This window comes from Puntigrus tetrazona, unplaced genomic scaffold, assembly GCF_018831695.1.
Source record: "Puntigrus tetrazona isolate hp1 unplaced genomic scaffold, ASM1883169v1 S000000798, whole genome shotgun sequence".
In the NCBI taxonomy this organism is placed as follows: Eukaryota; Metazoa; Chordata; class Actinopteri; order Cypriniformes; family Cyprinidae; genus Puntigrus; species Puntigrus tetrazona.
This window is the reverse complement of record NW_025048402.1, coordinates 233,631-253,667: the sequence shown is the minus strand read 5'-3', so window position 1 is coordinate 253,667 and position 20,037 is coordinate 233,631. Positions and strand designations below refer to the sequence as shown.

Sequence of the window (20,037 nt, the reverse complement as noted above, 5' to 3'; positions counted from 1 at the left end):
TAGGAACACACAATTAAGTGCATTCATTCATTCAAATCCAGTACAAGTCGTGAGTCCTAGAGTAGTTCAATGTTGTTACTTTGGCGGTTAAGGAATAACTTCATATTTTCTGTTTGGACATCTGTTAAACCATTTATGCGATATGATTTCTATAAATGAGTTAAGAATGAAAAACGATGTCTTTGGTTTTGTTTTCTTTGTATCGCACCAAGCATCAAGGCCAGTCCCATCTTTTCAATTATGCAATGGACATTTTGAACATGGTGTTCACGGGGGTCTTTGCAGTCGAGATGATCCTCAAACTGGTTGCCTTCAAACCAAAGGTAGGTCTTTGTTTGGTCTGGCTGTAGTGCAGTGCCTGTGTCCCAGTCCTGTGGTGTTTAACCCTTTTGCTCTCCTGTCCTCCCCACCGCTGTCTGTCTGATTAGGGTTATTGTGTGGACCCCTGGAATGGGTTTGATGCTCTGGTGGTGTTTGGCAGCATAGTAGACATCATTCTGAGTCAGGTAGAGCCCAGATTTTCCTCTCGTCGGTCTGACCCTCACTCTCATCTGTGTCTCACCTCTGCTAGTTGGCGCTGTCTGTCTGTCTGTCTTCAGTGTGCTGTGTTTATTGATTGTTTCGGACACTTCTGGGGGAATAGGCTCTGTGGAATTGTTGTTTATGCTTAGAAAAAAACTGTGGTTGCAGAATTTAATCACAACAGCTAAATGCTAAAACATGCCACGAAAGATATCATACATGATTATACAGATATATTAAAAATGTTGGTGCTAACTAATAAATAATATGGGAGTCTCACAGTAAAACCCTAATAAACAAACAAATAAATACAATTACAAAAATCCAGTGGCACATCTAGATACATTACAGCACTGAACATGTCTCGTAGATGTCAATGCAAAGGTTTTCATTTTAGGGTGAAACGTGACATGTACATGCTATTATGAGGGTCATCATTTAAAAACGCGCACATGACTGTTATAAATAAACACCCAGACTGCCTAGCATTGGTCATTGTAGGAAATGTCTCAATCTGCTCCCAAGGTACAGAGCACCGGTTAGGTCCCATTGTCAAAAATAACACAATGCCTGGTTTCTCACTATGATCACTTGTAGGAAATGATCACGCCACCGTGTCTTGAGAGAGCGAGCACATGATGATATTTCATGACTTTTGTAACAGCTGCCGTACAACAGTGATACTTAATAAACAACACAAATCCAAATGTTTAGTGGTATAAGACCCTTAGTAGTGTGATGTAGTGTATGTTCACGATATGCAGAGTAAGGTGACGAGGACACGGAGTGGAACGAGACACAGCAACAGTGTGTGGCTCTTTCTGTGTGTGGCTGCAGCATCATAACTTTGATTTTTCTTGTGTCTTTTTCTTCCCACTCTCTGTCCCTTTGTCAATTCATCTATTTCTTCCAATCCTGCTTTCCTCTCTCTCATCTCTCTGTTTCGCTGGCTGTCCACAGCACTATTTTGCCGATGCATGGAACACGTTTGATGCCTTAATTGTTGTTGGTAGCATCGTTGACATTGCAATCACAGAGATCAATGTAAGTAAAAGCGTGATGATCCAAGCCCAGCATCTCTGTCTGTTTTTCTTCAAATATTAAAGCTTATTCGGGGTCATTTTCAGGAAAGGTGCCATTTGTTTAGTGTGTGATCTTTTCAAATACAGTGCTTGTTCTTCAGCTAAATATCAGACAGCTTCCTGTTTATAAATAATTTTTAAAAAATCTAATCTTAACTAACTGTAGTGGGCATGTAGATACTTATAGTTAGTTGAAAGTCTATTCATTCAGTGCAAGGGTAGACAGTGAGCATTGGAAGAGGAGCAATAGCAAGTGAAAAGGCCTGAAGTCTCACAGGACTCACACTCGGGTCTGCTGAAGTGAGCGCTTGACCACGAGGCTGTGACTGACTGTCTGTGATTTTTGTCCATTCATCTGTCATTTGAGAATTGAAATTTGATAGCAGTTCTAGGAGTACAAGTCTTTAAGCATATAATGATGTTCTGTGTGCTTCTACTGTTTGTGGAAGTGACAACCATAGTCATTTGGCCTAAGGTTTGGAAATGTAATTACTTCAAATACTTTTCAAAAGAATGAAGGCATGAAGGCACAAATGGCACTGTTTTCTGAGAATTACCTGGATTACTGTAATGTCAGATTAAGCCATGAACACATTTTACTAATTAAAGTGATCCTATGCAGCTAAAATTGACTATTTTTTCTTTTTTGTGTTTGCATTGAGATTGTGATTCATCACGAGAAAGCTTAATCATTAGAATGTTACATATACAATAAAGTATATATATGTATATATATATTAACTATACACTGACCTTACTATATAAACACTATAGGTTGATTGTGAGTTTTAATATCAGCCCTTTGATTTGTCGAAGCAAACAGAAGCTGTATAGACAGGGGTAAGATGCCCGCTGTGTTGTCTTAAAAAGAAGGTCTTTGTTATGAATATGGGACCATTAAGCATTTTTTGTTGAGAATGTGAAGCCTGCAGTGCATGCACAAACTCTGCATGAAAATGACCAGTGAATGATGCAGAACGTTAAAACGCTCAACACTCGTCACACACAACACACGCGACCTCATTAACATGAACTGTGTCTTCAATGCTGTCTGGTGTTTTTCTCAGAACTCGGAAGACAGTGCAAGAATTTCCATCACGTTCTTCCGTCTGTTTCGTGTCATGCGCTTAGTGAAGTTGTTGAGCAGAGGAGAGGGCATTCGCACGCTCCTGTGGACCTTCATCAAATCATTTCAGGTGCATTGAAAAATAAACCAACAAACACTTCTCCCGTCACTCATCACTCAAGTTCATTTATGCCATCTTCTGTCCCAAATCGAAGATTGCTGCATTTTCCTCCTCTGTGTCTCCCAGGCTCTTCCGTATGTGGCTCTGCTTATTGCCATGTTGTTCTTCATCTATGCTGTCATTGGAATGCAGGTAAATCACCTGGTTGTGAAACGTAGTAAACCTGTTGTGAATTATGATAATACGGTGGTTTTATTATTTTAGGTGTTCGGGAAGATCGCCATGGTGGACGGGACCAGCATTAATCGTAACAATAATTTTCAGACCTTTCCTCAAGCTGTGCTCATGCTGTTCAGGTGCGTTCTTGAGCATTGATGTTTCACTTCATTTTAGTGAAGGGATTCTTGTATGGCAAAAGATGTACAGTCATGTTGTCAAAGCTGGGAAAACAAGTGAAAAAAACATCCAATAATATTAGTGTAAATTAGTATAAACTGGTAAAAAACGGGAAGGTGAATCAGTGTTTTCAGTAAGCAGAGCTAGCAACACATTTATGCCCCTAAAGATATACCGTAGTACATTCTTTGTTCAAGTTCACTACGTTTTGTCAGGCAAGGCATCTCCTTATTTTGAATAAGAACTATACAAAATAAATTGGTCACATTTTTGCATGCCTGATTGTGATTAACTGCACTATATAGAGCAAATTTGTAATAAAAGTTCAAACAAAATGAATTTGCCGATCGTTTCACTGGTTTTTCTCTTACTGTATGTCAGATGTGCGACGGGTGAGGCATGGCAGCAGATCATGTTGGCGTGTTTGCCTGGCAAACTGTGTGACGCTGAGTCCGATTATAACCCTGGAGAGGAGAAAACCTGCGGCAGCAACTTCGCCATCCTCTACTTCATCAGCTTCTACATGCTCTGTGCTTTTCTGGTACCTCAGAACATTTCGACTTTTAAAAAGCATTGCATTATTATTTAGCAATTCCAAGCATTTTCAGTCTCTAATAATCACGCACCTACTTTTTTCACTTCAACGTTGCTCCTTCAACGTTTTCCTACTCTGTAACAATTGTTTTTGTTTTGTTCTCTGACGTAAAGGTATTGCTCAGTTTTATTATTGTTCTTTTTCTCCAGATCATTAATCTGTTTGTCGCTGTCATCATGGACAACTTCGACTACCTGACTCGTGATTGGTCGATTCTTGGACCACATCATTTAGATGAATTTAAGAGGATCTGGTCTGAATATGATCCTGAGGCCAAGTAAATATCCAAAAAGATGTTGTACTTCTAAATGGCACAGTGTGTGTTTTGTTTGACAATGAATACTGTGTGTGTGTGTGTGTGTGTGTGTCAGGGGCCGTATAAAACACTTAGATGTGGTGACATTACTGCGCAGGATTCAACCGCCGCTGGGCTTCGGCAAACTGTGTCCTCACAGAGTGGCTTGCAAGGTATAAAGCACACGAAGCACACACACATAGACATATATGCATAAGTAAGGCTGGGTAAATATTGTTCATATTTGCTTAATGTTTATTATTTTTATTTATATGTAATACGTTAAGTATGGCTGCAAATCTAAAAAAACCACACACATTAGATGCATTATACACACATGACTAAACACTCCAAACTCCCTCTTTCTGCCATTAGAGGTTAGTTGCTATGAACATGCCACTAAATAGTGATGGTACGGTGATGTTCAATGCCACCCTGTTTGCTCTGGTCAGAACTGCTCTGAAAATCAAGACTGAAGGTAAAGAAGGTTTTGTGGCTTTTTGTGACTTTCACATGTTCGTGCTGGTGTGAATGTGTCATTAACTGTGTCACTGACCGTCTCTCAGGGAATCTGGAACAGGCCAATGAGGAGTTACGAGCTGTCATCAAGAAAATCTGGAAGAGAACTAGCATGAAACTCTTGGATCAAGTAGTGCCACCTGCTGGAGGTCAAACAAACACACACACACACACAGACTGGTTTCCATATTTTATGGGGACTCTCGATAAGCGTAACGGTTTCTATACTGTATACTGTATATCCCCTAATTCTGACTCTGTCCCTAAAACTATTACCCTCAAATCTTTTTTGGATTAAAAAAAACCCACTCAATCCTTTATGATTCTTCATGGGAACCAAATGATGTCCACACAATGTCTAAATACTGGTTCTATAATGTAAGGTAGGAGCATGTGGGAGGTGTTTAGTGAAATTAATTGACTTAATTGTTTGTCAAGGTGACACGCTGTCCACTTTCTTCACAGCAAGTGGATGTTCACCGCTGGCCTTGGGGTCATGATTCCCTCCCATTTGGGTGAGGGTGGACCAATCTAGATTACAGACAGGAAACACATGCAAATCCATATTGGCCCTTCAGTTCTTGAGTTCCTGGATAGGACTCAAACCAGTGAACTTTACAAATGTTCAATTTGTTGCACTTCACTGTAATATTGATTAAAGAAAGCAAATTCTAAACTAATGATCAATTGCTAATATGATTTTAGTGCATTAAAGCATATATCATGGGGAATGAAGAATGAATTAAACAAAATACTTCATACATCTAGTTTTGTGTAATGATATGAGTAGGTTATTGGCTGTTTGTGTGGTCTGTGTTTAGATGATGACATCACTGTGGGGAAGTTCTATGCCACTTTCCTGATACAGGACTACTTCAGGAAATTCAGGAAACGCAAAGAGCAAGGTCTTGTTGGATGCCAGCCCTATTTAAACACCACTACTGCTCTGCAGGTGAGCTAAACTTGTACTAAAGGTGTTAAAAAAACGTGACAGGGTTGTTGAACTGAAACAGTGTGTCTTTATCTGCCTCTTCTGCAGGCTGGTCTGCGCACACTGCATGATATCGGCCCTGAGATCCGTCGAGCCATATCATGTGATCTACAGGACGAAGGTCTAGTAGATGTCAACCTCCACGAGGAAGAGATATATGAGGTAAAACACTTTAGAGCATTGTGCTTGTAAACCATGTCATGGGTTTGACTCGAGTGTGTGATTAAACACTTTTAATTCAATTGGAAAACAAACTACTTTAGACTAAATTTGATTTGATTATTGATTTAAAATAATATGCAAGTACTTTCTCTAATGCAGGGATCTCCAACACTGTTCCTGGAGAGTCGGGCTCCACTTTTTAACTTCCCTTTACTCGTTGACTATATTGCTATATTATATTGCATGAGTGCCCACTGCTGGCTGAACCCTTGCTGCAGGCTGAATTGTAACATCATAAGCACTTGATCATTTATGGAGTTGGTTTATTAGTTACATTTTCCTTACTATATGAATTAGCAAATTAGTGCAGTATTCTATATAAATGAATATAAAATCCTTTGTTTAGGGTGAGAGTAAATTAAACTCGATCTGTAGTGACATCACAAATGTGTTGCATTTGGAAATATGAAGTAGACTCACTAACTCAAAATCAAGGAGTTCAGGGTCTGTCCGTATCCACTTTACAAAGTGCAGCATGCTTCCAAATGTGCCCTACTCCAACACACCTGCCTACAATTATCAAGTTACCCTGAATATCTTACTGTGTCTGATTTTTGCCTGCTGTACTAATCATAGGGCACTAATCAAGGTGACAGCAATTTGTATTGGTGTCTGAAACCATAACTAATGTACAATTGACATACACTCAATGGCTAGAGAAAACCCATATTGCACTGTAAGGGCCATTAATTATTGCACCTAATTAGTTGGTTCAGGTGTGTTTGAGTGAGGTTGGAGAATCTGAAATCTGCAGAGGGGTAGCTTTGCGGAAAGCAAGGCTTGGCAATCTAGTCAATTCATGTTTTGCTGTAATTGTCTGTGTGTGCAGAGGAATGGAGTAGTGTTTGTGAATCATGTGAGTGGAGATCAATACAGCAGCGTCACGCAGCGTCCTCTGCAGCTTCCGCTTCCTCTGTGCTCCACCCAAAATTACTGTCCGTCCATGTCAGACAATTCATCCAACTCCAATATCAACAACGCCAACGTGCCAGTGGCCACTGCCTTTCCTAACGGCTGGCACAGACAGTGCCGGCGACTCTCTGGGAACCTGGTGTCCTCTCTGAACACCTACCTCAACCTCAGGAATGATGGAGAACCACAGCTCAGGACTCAGTCCAGAAGGTGAGAGGTCACCACAAAAAAACGAAATCATAAAAACTAAAAATTACCCTAGCTAAATTTGAGGCCAACTCTCATGCAACTTATTATGCCTTGGTGCAATGATAACAGCTGCTTACTTGTGTACTAATGATTTGCTTTTGCTGTGGCTTGCAGGCCAAGCACTGGTGCTGTTGGATATCCCATCATCCATGTAGAAAACTCTGCCCTAGGTGAAGTTAGTGATGATGACAAGAACTCTGGGGAGTATTACAGTGGTGACGAGTTCAATGAGGATGATGTTATGCTAGCTACAGACAGGTATTGCTAGAAAACGCTTGTCTGAAAATGTATATTGACAGTAGCAGTTATGTTTATTTTCTCTTGGTTCCTCTTAAAGGTCATACTTTCAGGACACTTTAAGTGATGATGCTCCAGATGGACAGCAGGATGCGTGCGAATGCGCCTGCGATGATGATGAGCAGCTCATATCCCAGCAACCCCAGAGGTCCTCAAAACGACTCCTGCTGTCCACGGCTCAATGTGAGATATTGTAAAATAACCATGAACTTTTAACAGTGTAACACTGTTAGTGATAATAAATGGACATATCGTTATGTATCTATTATGTTACAGGTCCTTCACCAGGAAAGCTTATCTATATATAAACACTTTTATAACACTAGCCTTCTATAAAACCTTTCTTGAGGTTGGCGAAGAAGTCCTTATATACTAATAAAATTTCTTATATACTTAAATCATAATGTTTTGAAATACAGAATAAATAAATCAAACTGTGAATCTATTTGTGTGTGCATTGTTCCATACAGCTTCTCACAAGCCCGCTTTCCATTTTGAGTGTCTGCGGAAACAGAACAGCCAAGATGAGATTCCCCTGCATCCAACGGGCCTACCACAGCATCAGGTGATAATGACATGACATTTGCAGGGACGCAGGGCGCACACCATCACCAACATAACAGATTAAGAACAACAGTAGTAGTGTGACATGCAATGTAAAGTGGCATTTGATTTTCTTGTGGTTGTGCAGGTGAAGACGCCGACCGGACAAGAATCGAGTAGAACTCGACTCTCTCCAACTCGCTCCATCCGCTCCTGGGTCACACCTCCGGCCACGCCTCCACCGTACACCCCCCTGATCCAGACCACTCCCAGCGCCAGCAGCACTCCGGGATTGGTTCACAGGGGCTTCTGGAATTCCCAGCAGGCCTCTGATTGGTCGACACGTTCTCCCTCCCCCTCGCTGCTGAAGGTCCCCCCCAGACTGTGTGGCCATCACCTGCAGCATCGGAGCAGCGCTCAAAGCCTGGTGGAAGCCGTGAGTCGAACCACTTTTTTGTAGTGCTTCACTGTGAAAATAACAGGGTTACTCTTTATTTTGTTAGTCTAGTTTAGACATTTTACCAACTATAAGCAACTACAAACAAAAGGCGTCTTGCAGTCCCATCGCAAAAAGGTGCAAAATCACTCTTGCGCACTTGGTCTGTTCCTCGCTGGTGGAACGATCACTAGCAATCATTATTGACAATGGATGTTGTTTTCCCTTCTGACCTCTATGGTATAAGTAATAAACCCATGTTAAAGAACTGCAAAAGTGGAAGCTCAAAAGTATTTAGGAGCCCAAATGAACTTGCCCAGAAAGTTTGCTTTGGTAAACTGTTTTAAATTGGCAAAACAAACTTTGATTTTATTTAAAGTATATTGGGGCCTTTACACTATATTGCAAAGGCCCTGACTGCCTCTGTTGTTGGCTATAGACAAGGAGGAGCCTAAAACAACCTGACGGACAGTGTCTTTCGTTGCAGGTGATGATATCTGGTGGATTGGGCCAATTTGCCAAGGATCCAAAGTTTGTGACCGTGACAAAACACGAGATTGCAGATGCTTGCGACATGACAATTGATGAGATGGAAAGTGCTGCTAGCAATTTACTGAACGTGACGCTAGGCCACGGGTCAGAAGCCGACGAGGCGGGCCCGTGTCAGAACGATCTGCGTGACTACAGCGATGAGGAGACGGACACGAGCAATAAACGTGAGGAGGATCTCGCAGACGAAATGATCTATGTCTCAGTATTATAGTAGAGAATTCAAAATACCCCACAAAACTAAATAATGCAGAAAATGAATGAATGAGGTAATTGTGCCTTTAAACGGGACTGTCATGGAGTGATCTGCTGGCTTACATGAACCAATAGATTTGGATCTTTTTCGTTTAGTTAGCAAACCTTTTGATGTCTTGGGAAATTTCCAGCTGGATCCAAATGTGACAGCACTGCCGACCGAAGTGTTTTTCTCTGAATCTATGCATACACCGGACCTTTGAGGATCCCTCATCGACTTGGTCAACAAGTCCACTTGGTCAAAGATACCAAACAGCATTACTTCAGAGCCACTTTCGCCATTTGATTGAAGTGTTATTCACACATACAAGGAGAAACACTTCACAATGATTCCTCTTAGTAGAGTAACTGAACTATATTTTAATTCTTTCAGATTAAAAGTCACAAAAATATAAAATCACATAAAGTCATGACTGACTGAATGTCTTTTTTCCGGTTTTTCTGCATTCAAAACGCATCAAGGTTAATGACATTTGCCATCTTTGACTTCAAATGTGCTGCATCAGATCCTTGTGTGTCGTACAGGAACGCAGATTTAAACGTAATCATTTCAGTTGGGTCATAGAGCACAAATTACATGGACTACGGAGCGCTGAACACAAATGGAGTAAATCATTTTTGGCAAAGTGTATGATAGCATAAATGGAAAGGCTAATGATTCATACTATTTTCAAAGAACAAAATAATGCAAGATGCCAATTTGGTAGTGGAAGAAAAGTGCATACGATGTTTTCCTACGCCCGTCTGTTGAGTGAAAATGGCTGCAAAGGGCTTCACACAGCAGCACTGTCCAAAAGCTGTCTGTTCACTGCGATGAAAACAGCGGCGTCTTTTTCTAGTAGTAGTAGTTACCTAACATATCAAAAGAATGAGCGCTCGAGTCAGCCTGGGTGTGCGTCACTGTTAGTGTGAGCATATCTGCCTCCATACTGATTATTCCAACCGCTTTGGTCCTTCAGCTGGTCACACAGCAACTGGCTTTTTTTTTGGTTTTTTTAGATTTCTTATTTATTTTCTGTGTTCATCTATTTCATTGATTCTGTAACTGATAATGAGGTCTATGTCTTAAACACATGATGACGTTTGGGCTTATAAAAAAATAATATTTAGTTCATCCAAAACATGCAGTCATCATTTACTAACCCAAATGTTCATTGCAAACTTGTATGGATACTCAAGTGTTTGTGATTCAAAAAGGACAAGTGCTATAAAAGTATGAGTATTGTCCATGCAGTATGGATCGAATGAGGGATAAACCAACATTAGTATTTGATCGCTCCAGCTCTGTTGTGAGCAAATCATTTTTGAGACTGTAAGGAATAACGGGTAATTTAGCACATGCTGTTTCTCAACTACTGTATGCTTGTCTTTGTGATATAAAACACTAACATTTCCTTTCACTTAGAATAACTCTAAACTGCCTTTATCACTTTCGAGATACTAGACATTAAAGAGGATCTATTTTTAACAAAATGTCTGATTACAAAGGCTTTATTAAAGTCATTTATGTGTTGAGTGAATGGATAAGTTATGACAGTGTTTTAATAGCAAAGCAAAATTGATCTCCTTTTATGTCGAAGGAACATGTCTGTGTGGTTTCATTTATAGTTTGAGAATTAAAATAGTTTTTTCATGGTCTTTTACCTATAATTAAATGCCATTAGAAAAGAAGGTTGTGTGTAGATTCTGCTTGTTATTGTGTGGATGTTTATTTCAGGTCATGCGAGCGTCTGTATGGACAGTATTCGGACATTTAAATCAGTCATCAGGAGACTTTTATAACGGAATAATTTTATTCTTTTTGAGAGGTACAGTTATTATTTAAAACATCTGTTGTAGTGATTTTAAAAGCATTTTTCAATCTGTTAAAATTGGTCCACTCTTTGTTACATTCTTTTTCTTACTCCACTATAATTTAATAAAGTATTTAAAAATCCATAGTACCAGAATAAAGAATGCTTAACAAGTCTAAAGATTCTCCTTTCTCTCCGTGTAAACATTAAAGAGTCATTTGCGTGGATTCTTGGTTCCTAGCAGCTGAAATGTATTATTTCTGATTATTAGCACATCATAATTGTGATAGTATGGAAATGCAAACAGGAAAAATCTACGCCGCACATGACCGATATTAGTATGCTTCATTAAGACACTTAAGCGGGAAATCTCATGAAAACGATCGAGACCATGCCTGGCCATGCTGCCTTAGCAATGATCTGTTTGAATTGAAGGTATACTGAAATGAGTCACTGTGAATGAAGCTGAGCTGCCCAAGACTGATCATGTGACCCGTTGATTCATTTAAACCTGGAAAATCTGGCCTCCCAACTGTTCCCGTCTAATTGCGTCAAAGCAATCTATCTCTGTGTCTCGACAGTCACGGGCCGGTAAACGGGAACTCCAGGGTCGTGGAGCGAGGGAATCCCTTTAATGATGTCCGCTGCCTTTTCGGCGATCATGATGGTGGGCGCGTTCAGGTTCCCGCTAACCATGCTGGGCATCACGGAGGCGTCCACCACCCTGAGCCCTTGCAGGCCGTGCACTCGCAGAGCAGGGTCCACCACCGCCTCCAGGTCCGAGCCGCTGCCCATCTTACACGTGCAGGACGGGTGGTAGGCGCTGTCCGCCTTCTGTCGGATGAAAGCATCGATTTCTGCGTCCGATTGGACGGCGGGGCCCGGCTGCACCTCGGGGCCTCGGAAAGGGTCGAAGGCTTTTTGAGCGAAGATTTCCCGGGAGAGCTTGATGCTTTGTCTGAACTCCAACATGTCGGTATCTGTGGCACATGAGGAGGAGGAGAACATGAGACAGTGAGAAACTACACAAGAATCAGTCGGCGCAGTTTTCCTGTTTGATATTCAAAGCATATAAACTAGTGCTGTTTTTGTTTACTTCTGCTTAGAAAAGGGGGCGCTAGTACACAGCTTCTGTACAGGTTTTCAAAAAAAAGAGAAGAAGAAACTGAAACTACGGATGCTTCCACATACCGGTGGAGAGGTAGTTGGGTTGGATGATAGGGTGAGCCAACGGGTCTCTACTCTTCAGTTTGAGCCACCCAACACTCGTGCTCCTCATGGGTCCAACATGAACCTACACACATCACAGAGATTTTATATGGCATGAAACAAGTGCGCCATGAGGGCAAAGGCTGAGTGTTGAAAGTCAACATCTGTTCACACACATACAGGTGCTCACAACGACAAAGACGTCAAGATTCACAAGATTGTCGGGATTTGATGTGGGCATGTCTAGAGGTGGAAAGTCATACCAGGACATACCAGTGTTTCCAAACAATTCAAAACAATGTTCTCATAGTTTTATTCTCACCTGCAAATAACATTCAAAAAACACATTTTGTGGGCTCGGCTTCATCATATAGAACATTATAACTTTCTGCTAACATTTTGACCCAAAACATGTTCTTAGAAAATATTTAAAAAAATGTAATAAAATAAAAATATTTATATATAATTTTCTTTTTGTGTTTAGAACATTATTAACATTTATTCGTAATGTTAAAATATGTCAATAGCTTTTTATTTTGAACATTTTCTCACCTTCAAAAGGAATGTTCATCAAGACAAAATACCATCATGATATTCCAGTATGTTGTTTTCAGAAGGTTTTCTCTTAGTTATGAGAACGTACATCAAATATTGATACATTTAGAAGGTTGTTCCATTACCATTACTTTTAAGAGCATTCAACTATTAAACGTTCGTCCCGGTTTGTCTACCTGCAAACAGCAATTCATCAGAAATCACCAGATTCATTAGTAATCTTCCTTATGAAATCATTTTCAACACACTACTGCCGTTTACGTGCAAACGCATGTCTGCAGAATATGAACGTTAGACTAAAAACAAGCTCCTCTACATCGTCTGACTCTTTAGGCTTGACGACAGAGAACACAGACAGGGTTTGATTAGCAAAAGTCACCTGGAAGGCCTCGATCTGGGACTTAACACGGCCGTGATCGATGACCTGAGAGGGCAGGAAGTGGAACTGAATATCGGGATGAGAAACGCCAGGACGACTGCGAATAAACCCACCGCTCTCCAGGTGAGCCGTTGCACCGTAACCTGCGGCAAAACAGAAGCATCTTCATGTCTGCATTGCGCCTTCGTGTTCTTTACAGGCTTGGTGAGATGCACACACCTGTGAACCTGACGAACCATTCCAGGCCGATCTTCACCATGTGGAAGGGCTTCTGGGCTTTGTAGAGGGTGATGGGTTGAGTACAGCGATGCTGCACGTATATCTCCAGATGATCCTGCAGATTACGGCCCACACCTGTGAAGACACAACCAGTTGTCCTCATCTGATGATTGAAGTTTTAAGCTCAAATTCGCTGGCATTCCTACAGATCGTTGCTCATTTCAAATAAACAAGTCAAAAGAAAACACAGCAAGATATACCAATAAAAACAGGTTTGAGAGCTCAGTGCTAATTTTACTCATCTACATGTGTCTAGTAAAAAAGAAAAAGCATAACAGCACATGCGTTTAATAATACAAACCAAGACTGGTAACAATAAGGATTACTATAATAATAACTATATTAACATCCAGACCAATGCATGATAACGTTTGGTTTATTACGGTATACTAATTTAACTTCTATAGATTGTACACGCAAACATTAGTGTTCCAACGAGGCAAACTAGTTTGGAAACCTTGTGATATTTCAAAACATACTATAATACTGTTCTGGAGCTTTGCCATGGAGCCTAAACTTATGACTGCTAAATTAAGTTTACACCTGAACATGTTACTGAAAAATGAATAAATAAATATTCAATTATTAGTTTTGAAAAAGTGAAAAAGTATAATAAAGATATAATAACCATAATAATCATGCATTTCTAAAATCTGTCACAACTTCTGCTTCATGCCTAGTTTTTTTTTACCAGTTTACCAGTAAAGCCCACTCTACTTTTCTCACTAAAGCCAGTATTTGCTCGCATGTCGTGTTTAACTGTGGACCTGCTATCTTGAAGATGCATCGAGAAGGAGGATATGAGGTCACCTGGAAGATGCTGTATAACGGGAATATCGTGCTGGCGAAGATCATCTGCGTTTCCCACTCCAGACAGCAGGAGGAGCTGAGGAGAGTTTATGGCTCCACCGCTGAGAATGACCTCCTTATCAGCAAACACCTAAAGTCAGCGTGAGAGACATTCAGGTGTCAGCAAATCAATCATCTGGCTCATATCATATCAGCGGAAATGACTGAAAGTGAAAGACTGATGTGCAGATAAGGCAAGCCGTGGAGCCTGACTGCAGTCAGTTGTGCAACCGTGTATTTTCAGGACCGTTGATGGCTGTGGTGCGAGTCTGGCGAGCGAAAAAAGTCCCGAATTTAAACTGATGCGTTATGTAGATTAGTCACATAGATAACACAACCTGCCACTTGTACATGATGCTGACAAAGGCTTTAGATGTTTACAGGAGCTCTTGTCATTTAACATCCTGTCTACTGAGGTCCCCTTATCTAATAGCCGTGTGAATGTCTCAAAAGATAAAAATGGCCAAAGCATTTGCTCAGTTATCAGGCACGGTGCACTCATTTGTCAGTGTTAAGTTAACTTAAACAATTCTGTTTAGGGCTACATGAATTATTTAGGTTGCATTGACCAAAACTGGCCGGTGGCTTTCTAGTCCCTAGCATGCTTTTCATAGGCATAGATCAGGAGAGTTTGTTGTCTTTTTTGAGTGTAGACCTTGTGGTTAGGCTATGTCTACATGAGCTTTAACTTTCGCTTCTAAAAATGTCCAAGCTCTTACCAATGTATATGTGGCTAATGAAAGTTTTGCTTTATTTATGGTAGAACATGATCTTTACCTAATATCCCAATGATTTTTGGCATTAAAAAACAATCTTTTGACCCATACAGTGTACTGTTGGCTAATGCTACAAACATACCCGTGCTGCTTATGTGCTCCAAGTTTACAATTTGTCTCAATTTCATCATTGAACGATTACAGAACATTTATGTGTGTGTATTACAGCTACTGACATTCAGCATAAGCTCCCATCTTCAACCAATCAACCAATCAATCATCTTATTATATATAGCGCTTTTAACAATGCTTATTGTGTGAAAGCACTGAACATATTATGCATTACTGACAATCTGTTCTGCAAATTTAATGATAAGCTTACACATTTTAAGGTAAAGGAATTTCATTATTAAATGCAGAGACGTTGTTGTCTAGGTCAGCTCAGTTTCAATAGGATCTCTGAAATCAAATCAGTGATAATCGCTAGAAATTAAGTGTCCAGTAACCAGTAAAACCCAAACAAAATGTTAACAATATCATGACGCAAAACCATAATGATAACTAAACATTAAACACTTCAAATCTAACAGGTCTTTCAATTTTTTATTTATAAATTTGCAGAAAACGCCAAAAGACCTGTACAAGAGCACCAGTCTGAAGAGTTATGCTCATGGAGCGTTCACAGAATATAAAAAACGGGTAAATTAGCATGAATTTTACACATCAGTACAATGAACCTAATTTCAGTTCAGCAGTGTGGAAATAGGTGTTAGAATTGTATTAAGTCAATCACTCACACATGAATCAAATTAAATAAAAAAACAAAAAACCTTTTTCAAGTAACTAGTTAAGTACCACATTACCGTTTCATTTACGAGAATAACAGTTACTTCCCCCCCCATTTATTTAAGTCTCCTGTCCCCATGTTGAAAGATGTAGAAACTGGAAGTACAGAGGCATTGTGTGCGCTCTGAACAAAACACAGACAATCTCAAGGCTACAAATAAAGAACACCCTGATTAACTTATAAAGAAATTCAAGCTGATCTGCAGACAAGTTTTGCCTCTTTGTACCATCTATATCTGAAAGCCTTGAATTGCAGTTACTTGCAGAATGGCATTCCACACATGGGTGGTATCATAGACAGTGTTGGAGACGAGTCGCTACTCAGTCCTTATGTTTACAGATGGGACGTAACGAAACAGTGCCATGCTTGAATTTCCTGTGAAAACCTACCCGTACCACTCAACTGAGAAACTGATGAGCCAACCGTTGTGAATCAGGCTAAAGCTGATGGTTTAGATTACTGGCTGTTTATGTAGTTGCTTCAGATAATGATTTTTTTTTTACCAAAAAAGTTACAGATTGCAGCTTTCAGTTAAGAATGGCAATACTTTTGTCCAGTGCATTGTTTAGGTCCTGTGTGAAATGTTATCATATTCAACTTTTTTTGGGGGGTAACTATTTTCTGACAGAACTGCAAGGGGCGACAGGATTTTTGGCTGCACTATCCAGTTTGTCATGAAATTAGCAAGGCAAGTTTCATTAGAATCCAAAAGCCTACAAAATATAGTTTGCTCCTCCACACTCTGCTTTACGTGGGACTGATTAAAAGCGACCCATGTAAATTCACCCGGCCTGACCCTACAGTGTCAAAAGTTGATTTGACATAAAATACTAATGTCACCTGTTTTGTCTGTCCATCCTGCTGGTACTCCACCCCTCTTGCTCGCGTCCCATCAAACAGAATTCGGGTCACCATGCAGCGCACCTCCGCTCTCAGATTGGGTCTGGACAGCGCAGGCCGGAGGTAAGCACTAGCTGTGCTCCATCGTCTACCTGTGCAAGAAAACAAGAGAAGGTGACTTGGGATGTGGTCACTTTGTGTTACACATGACTAGTGCTCATACAAAACACCACCCGAATGCCGGAAATGTTGGGATGTTTTTTTTAAATTTGACTAAAATGAAAACTAAGTCAATCTATTTTGAACACATAACTGAGAAATTTCACAATTTTTGTCTTGGTTGTACAATAGCCCCTTAACATCAAGATTGTTAATATTATTTTACATATTATATAGTAATTAACAGTAATACCATATATATTTTTTCTTTTTAGATAATGATTTTATTAACATTACTGTATATTTTATTACTAACGTTAATATAAATAATATTATTTACAATAATATAAATATTCATATAATTATTCATACTATTCATAATTTACACAAAAAGGCCTCTAACAGCAGCTTGCTCTATTTCTTTTCTACTCTATCTGTTTTCTTTTTATTTATTATATAATTAAAAAAAACCTTGCTATGTGGTTTTGGATAAAAGTGTCTGCTGAATAACTTCAAGTTTCTTCAAGTTAAACTGAACTTTTACTTTTGCTGTTTTGAAGAACCACACCATTCGTCGATACGCCTTAATTTCTGCCGCTAGATCGATCCATATCAAGTAAGAATATCCAGATCTTATAATCATCGCCATTCATTTTACTGTGATCTCAGTATGACAGCGTTTATTACCCATGCCTCATGTAATATGCCCTATGTAATAACCTCCGTGGATAGTCATGTCCATCCAGCCCACTCCTTCCTGCTGGAATCCGTTCATGTCACCGGTGAAGGGGTAGCCGGCCTGCTGGCCAGCCTCGATGAACGCGTGGTGCAGAGGGTGACCGGTCTTTCCTCGCGTCACACGCAGCGGGCCATCGCCCCCTCGGTACCGGTCCGCTCCCAACTCATGCGCCTGGGCCTTCCGGAAGTACGGAAGACAGCGAGGGTAGTCCCAGCCCTCGGCCCCCTCGCTCTGCCAGCGGTTGTAGTCCTCGGCGTGGCCCCGAATGTACACCATGGCATTAAGCGAGGACGAGCCGCCCCAGACGCGTCCACGGGGCCAGTACATCACCCTGTCGTTCATGTGCGTCTGAGGAAGAGTGTGGTAAAACCAGTTGTACTTATCGTCGCAGAGGTTATAGGTGAGAGCGGCCGGCATGTGAATCTTCCAGGACAGACGTGTGCTTCCCAGATGCATGTCTTTGGGTCCTGCTTCCAGAAGGAGCACCGAATCGGAGGCGTTCTCCGACAGACGGCTGGCCAGCACGCAGCCTGCGGATCCGGCCCCGACGATCACGTAGCTGTGGGACCCTGCCGTGCTGCGCTGTCTGTGCTGTCTGTGCACGGCCATGCACCTGTGAAGGCTTGCCGTGAGCCTCCCAGACGAGGAGAAGCACAGCATCCTGACAGAGATCTCAGCTTTCAAAGGGCTGCGCTGAAGGTCGCTGGGGGCCTTGAGGAAACAATGAGAACATTGGATTAAACACCGGCGCTTTTCTTTCAGGATTAACGTTTACTAGAAATACTGTCTAGAAATGCAGGAACTAGTTAATCTTTAAATGTTACTATTATCCTGATTTTAACATAATAGTAAAGGTGACCCCTGTGCCTCCTGCACAAAGCTGCTTCTAGTTTTTACCCGGGTGGGTAAGTTTGAGTTTTGTTGCCGTGGTAATGGCTGCGCTTTATTCTGGGTTAGAGATAACAAACCTAAACTGGACCGATCAGCTATGAACAAAGTGACACATATCGAATGAAGCTACTCCCCTGTATCTCTCCTTATTATACTTATTATATTATATTAATCGTAATTGTTTATGGGCTGTATAATACGTTTGTATAACTATTATACGACGTGACAATACATTTCAAGGATGGATGGGTAGGTAGGTAGATTTTAGGTCGAGTTTGGTTTTGTCAATTCTAAACCTGCTCTGAGTTTCTTCAGTTAGCTTCACAGTCAGTGTTTTTGTTAACATAAATGTTTATATTTATGCAGCTGCTTTCGGCCAAGAGACATCATGTTAGACGCTTTCTTTGACTTCCATAAAGAGTAGACAGTAAGTGCGTCAGAATGATATGATTGGACAAGAGCCGTCTTACACGAGCGTGTCTGAACACGTAATGCTTTCTCATTATATTGCCTCTGGACTCTTGCACTCTTTACTTATTTGTGTTGTTTGATAGTGATTTCAAATATCTGCCAATGGGGTCAAACATTTATGATTTTTTATTGTAACATGCTTATGTAATTATAATCTTGCTAAACCCTCCTTGCTAACCCCTAAGCAAACAGGAATTAAAAAAACTATATAAAAATATAAAATGAACACAATGAATACAACACATAATTCAAGCAAAAACTTTTTTTGACACAACTGAATAAAATATAATATAATAAAAATGTTACATAATAACGTGATATAATTAATGTGATATTACATAACGACTTATATAATTAGGAGGACATTGTTTAACTTAGGCAAGGCAAGAACTGTAGACAACAATACAATATATATAGCGAGTGATTTCTTTCTAATGATTTCTTCTGAGGAGCAGTCAGACAGGCTAGAATGTGCCTGATTGGATCACACTTTGATCACAAGGATTCTTATAAGATCAAATAAGATTAAGACTGGGGTGGATACATTAAAATGACAAAACTGCACATTCTTCTCCTATAGTATATTGTATGATGTTTATCAGAAAACTAAATGGACTATTTTGCAGTGAGCTCTTGCTATTAAACAATACGAAAAATACATGTAATCTGTTTTTTTTATTTTGTAGGGGTTTCGTTGTTTGCAATTCAGCGAGGTTTTGATGTTTTACAAAAGCCTTAGTTGGACACATAACAAATACAGTTTTCGTTGTTTGTTGAATCCCACGAGCGAATTATAATCGATCCCTCGGGATTGATTGATAGGACTCCAGAAGCGATCCTGCGCGAATTCCTGGGATTGTTTGCCTTTGAGATCCGTCCGCTCACTGGCTCCCAACAACACGCCTCCAGGCCCCTTGTCGTGGGTGTTAATCATTTCTAAATATACTGCGAGTTGTGCATGGTTTGGAGTTTCTTTTTTTATCGCACGAAACAGTGAAACATTCCACGAGTGGGTTTCCAGTGGTCTAAATGTACTAACGTTAGGCGATTGTGCAACTTTTCCAGTCAGAACAATAGCTTCGAGCCGCGCAATCACAACTCTTAGTGTTTTGTACATCGGGACGTTATAAATATGCAGTTACAAGTGAGCACAGACTGAAAAACAGCTTACCGTGTAGTGCTCTTCATGCAGTGCGCACAGATGGACTGTAGAGTTGCGTGAAACCCCTCCCACTCCACTGTCCTTACCGAAAGCTAGCG

At 40.5% G+C, this 20,037-nt stretch overlaps 2 protein-coding genes across 10 annotated transcripts in view; one reads left to right on the top strand and one right to left on the bottom strand.

Annotated features, from left to right (window-relative positions):
- LOC122335503 (voltage-dependent L-type calcium channel subunit alpha-1D-like) overlaps nt 1-10,722 on the top strand; it is a 46,589-nt gene extending 35,867 nt beyond the window's left edge. For 5 of the 9 annotated variants that reach the window (XM_043233385.1, XM_043233388.1, XM_043233386.1 and 2 more), the window contains 19 exons: nt 213-323; nt 429-506; nt 1,483-1,566; nt 2,672-2,800; nt 2,918-2,983; nt 3,056-3,147; nt 3,569-3,728; nt 3,932-4,059; nt 4,154-4,250; nt 4,453-4,555; nt 4,644-4,745; nt 5,418-5,548; nt 5,636-5,749; nt 6,639-6,931; nt 7,085-7,228; nt 7,308-7,450; nt 7,738-7,832; nt 7,959-8,246; nt 8,734-10,722. In XM_043233385.1, the coding sequence (XP_043089320.1) occupies nt 213-323; nt 429-506; nt 1,483-1,566; nt 2,672-2,800; nt 2,918-2,983; nt 3,056-3,147; nt 3,569-3,728; nt 3,932-4,059; nt 4,154-4,250; nt 4,453-4,555; nt 4,644-4,745; nt 5,418-5,548; nt 5,636-5,749; nt 6,639-6,931; nt 7,085-7,228; nt 7,308-7,450; nt 7,738-7,832; nt 7,959-8,246; nt 8,734-9,009 (2,634 nt within the window). In that variant the 3' untranslated portion in view covers nt 9,010-10,722. The remainder of the gene's footprint in view (nt 1-212; nt 324-428; nt 507-1,482; nt 1,567-2,671; nt 2,801-2,917; nt 2,984-3,055; nt 3,148-3,568; nt 3,729-3,931; nt 4,060-4,153; nt 4,251-4,452; nt 4,556-4,643; nt 4,746-5,417; nt 5,549-5,635; nt 5,750-6,638; nt 6,932-7,084; nt 7,229-7,307; nt 7,451-7,737; nt 7,833-7,958; nt 8,247-8,733) is intronic. The other 4 variants (XM_043233392.1, XM_043233387.1, XM_043233389.1 and 1 more) reach the window with 3 other exon arrangements.
- Nucleotides 10,723-10,829: 107 nt separating this feature from the next.
- On the bottom strand, nt 10,830-20,037 carry chdh (choline dehydrogenase). Its single transcript, XM_043233398.1, has 8 exons — nt 19,949-20,037; nt 17,397-18,126; nt 16,518-16,669; nt 14,076-14,205; nt 13,206-13,340; nt 12,987-13,129; nt 12,035-12,137; nt 10,830-11,823 (listed from the first exon to the last, which is right to left on the bottom strand). Exons 2-8 carry the CDS (start codon nt 18,073-18,075, stop codon nt 11,405-11,407), a joined length of 1,761 nt encoding a protein of 586 aa, XP_043089333.1. The 5' UTR covers nt 18,076-18,126; nt 19,949-20,037; the 3' UTR covers nt 10,830-11,404.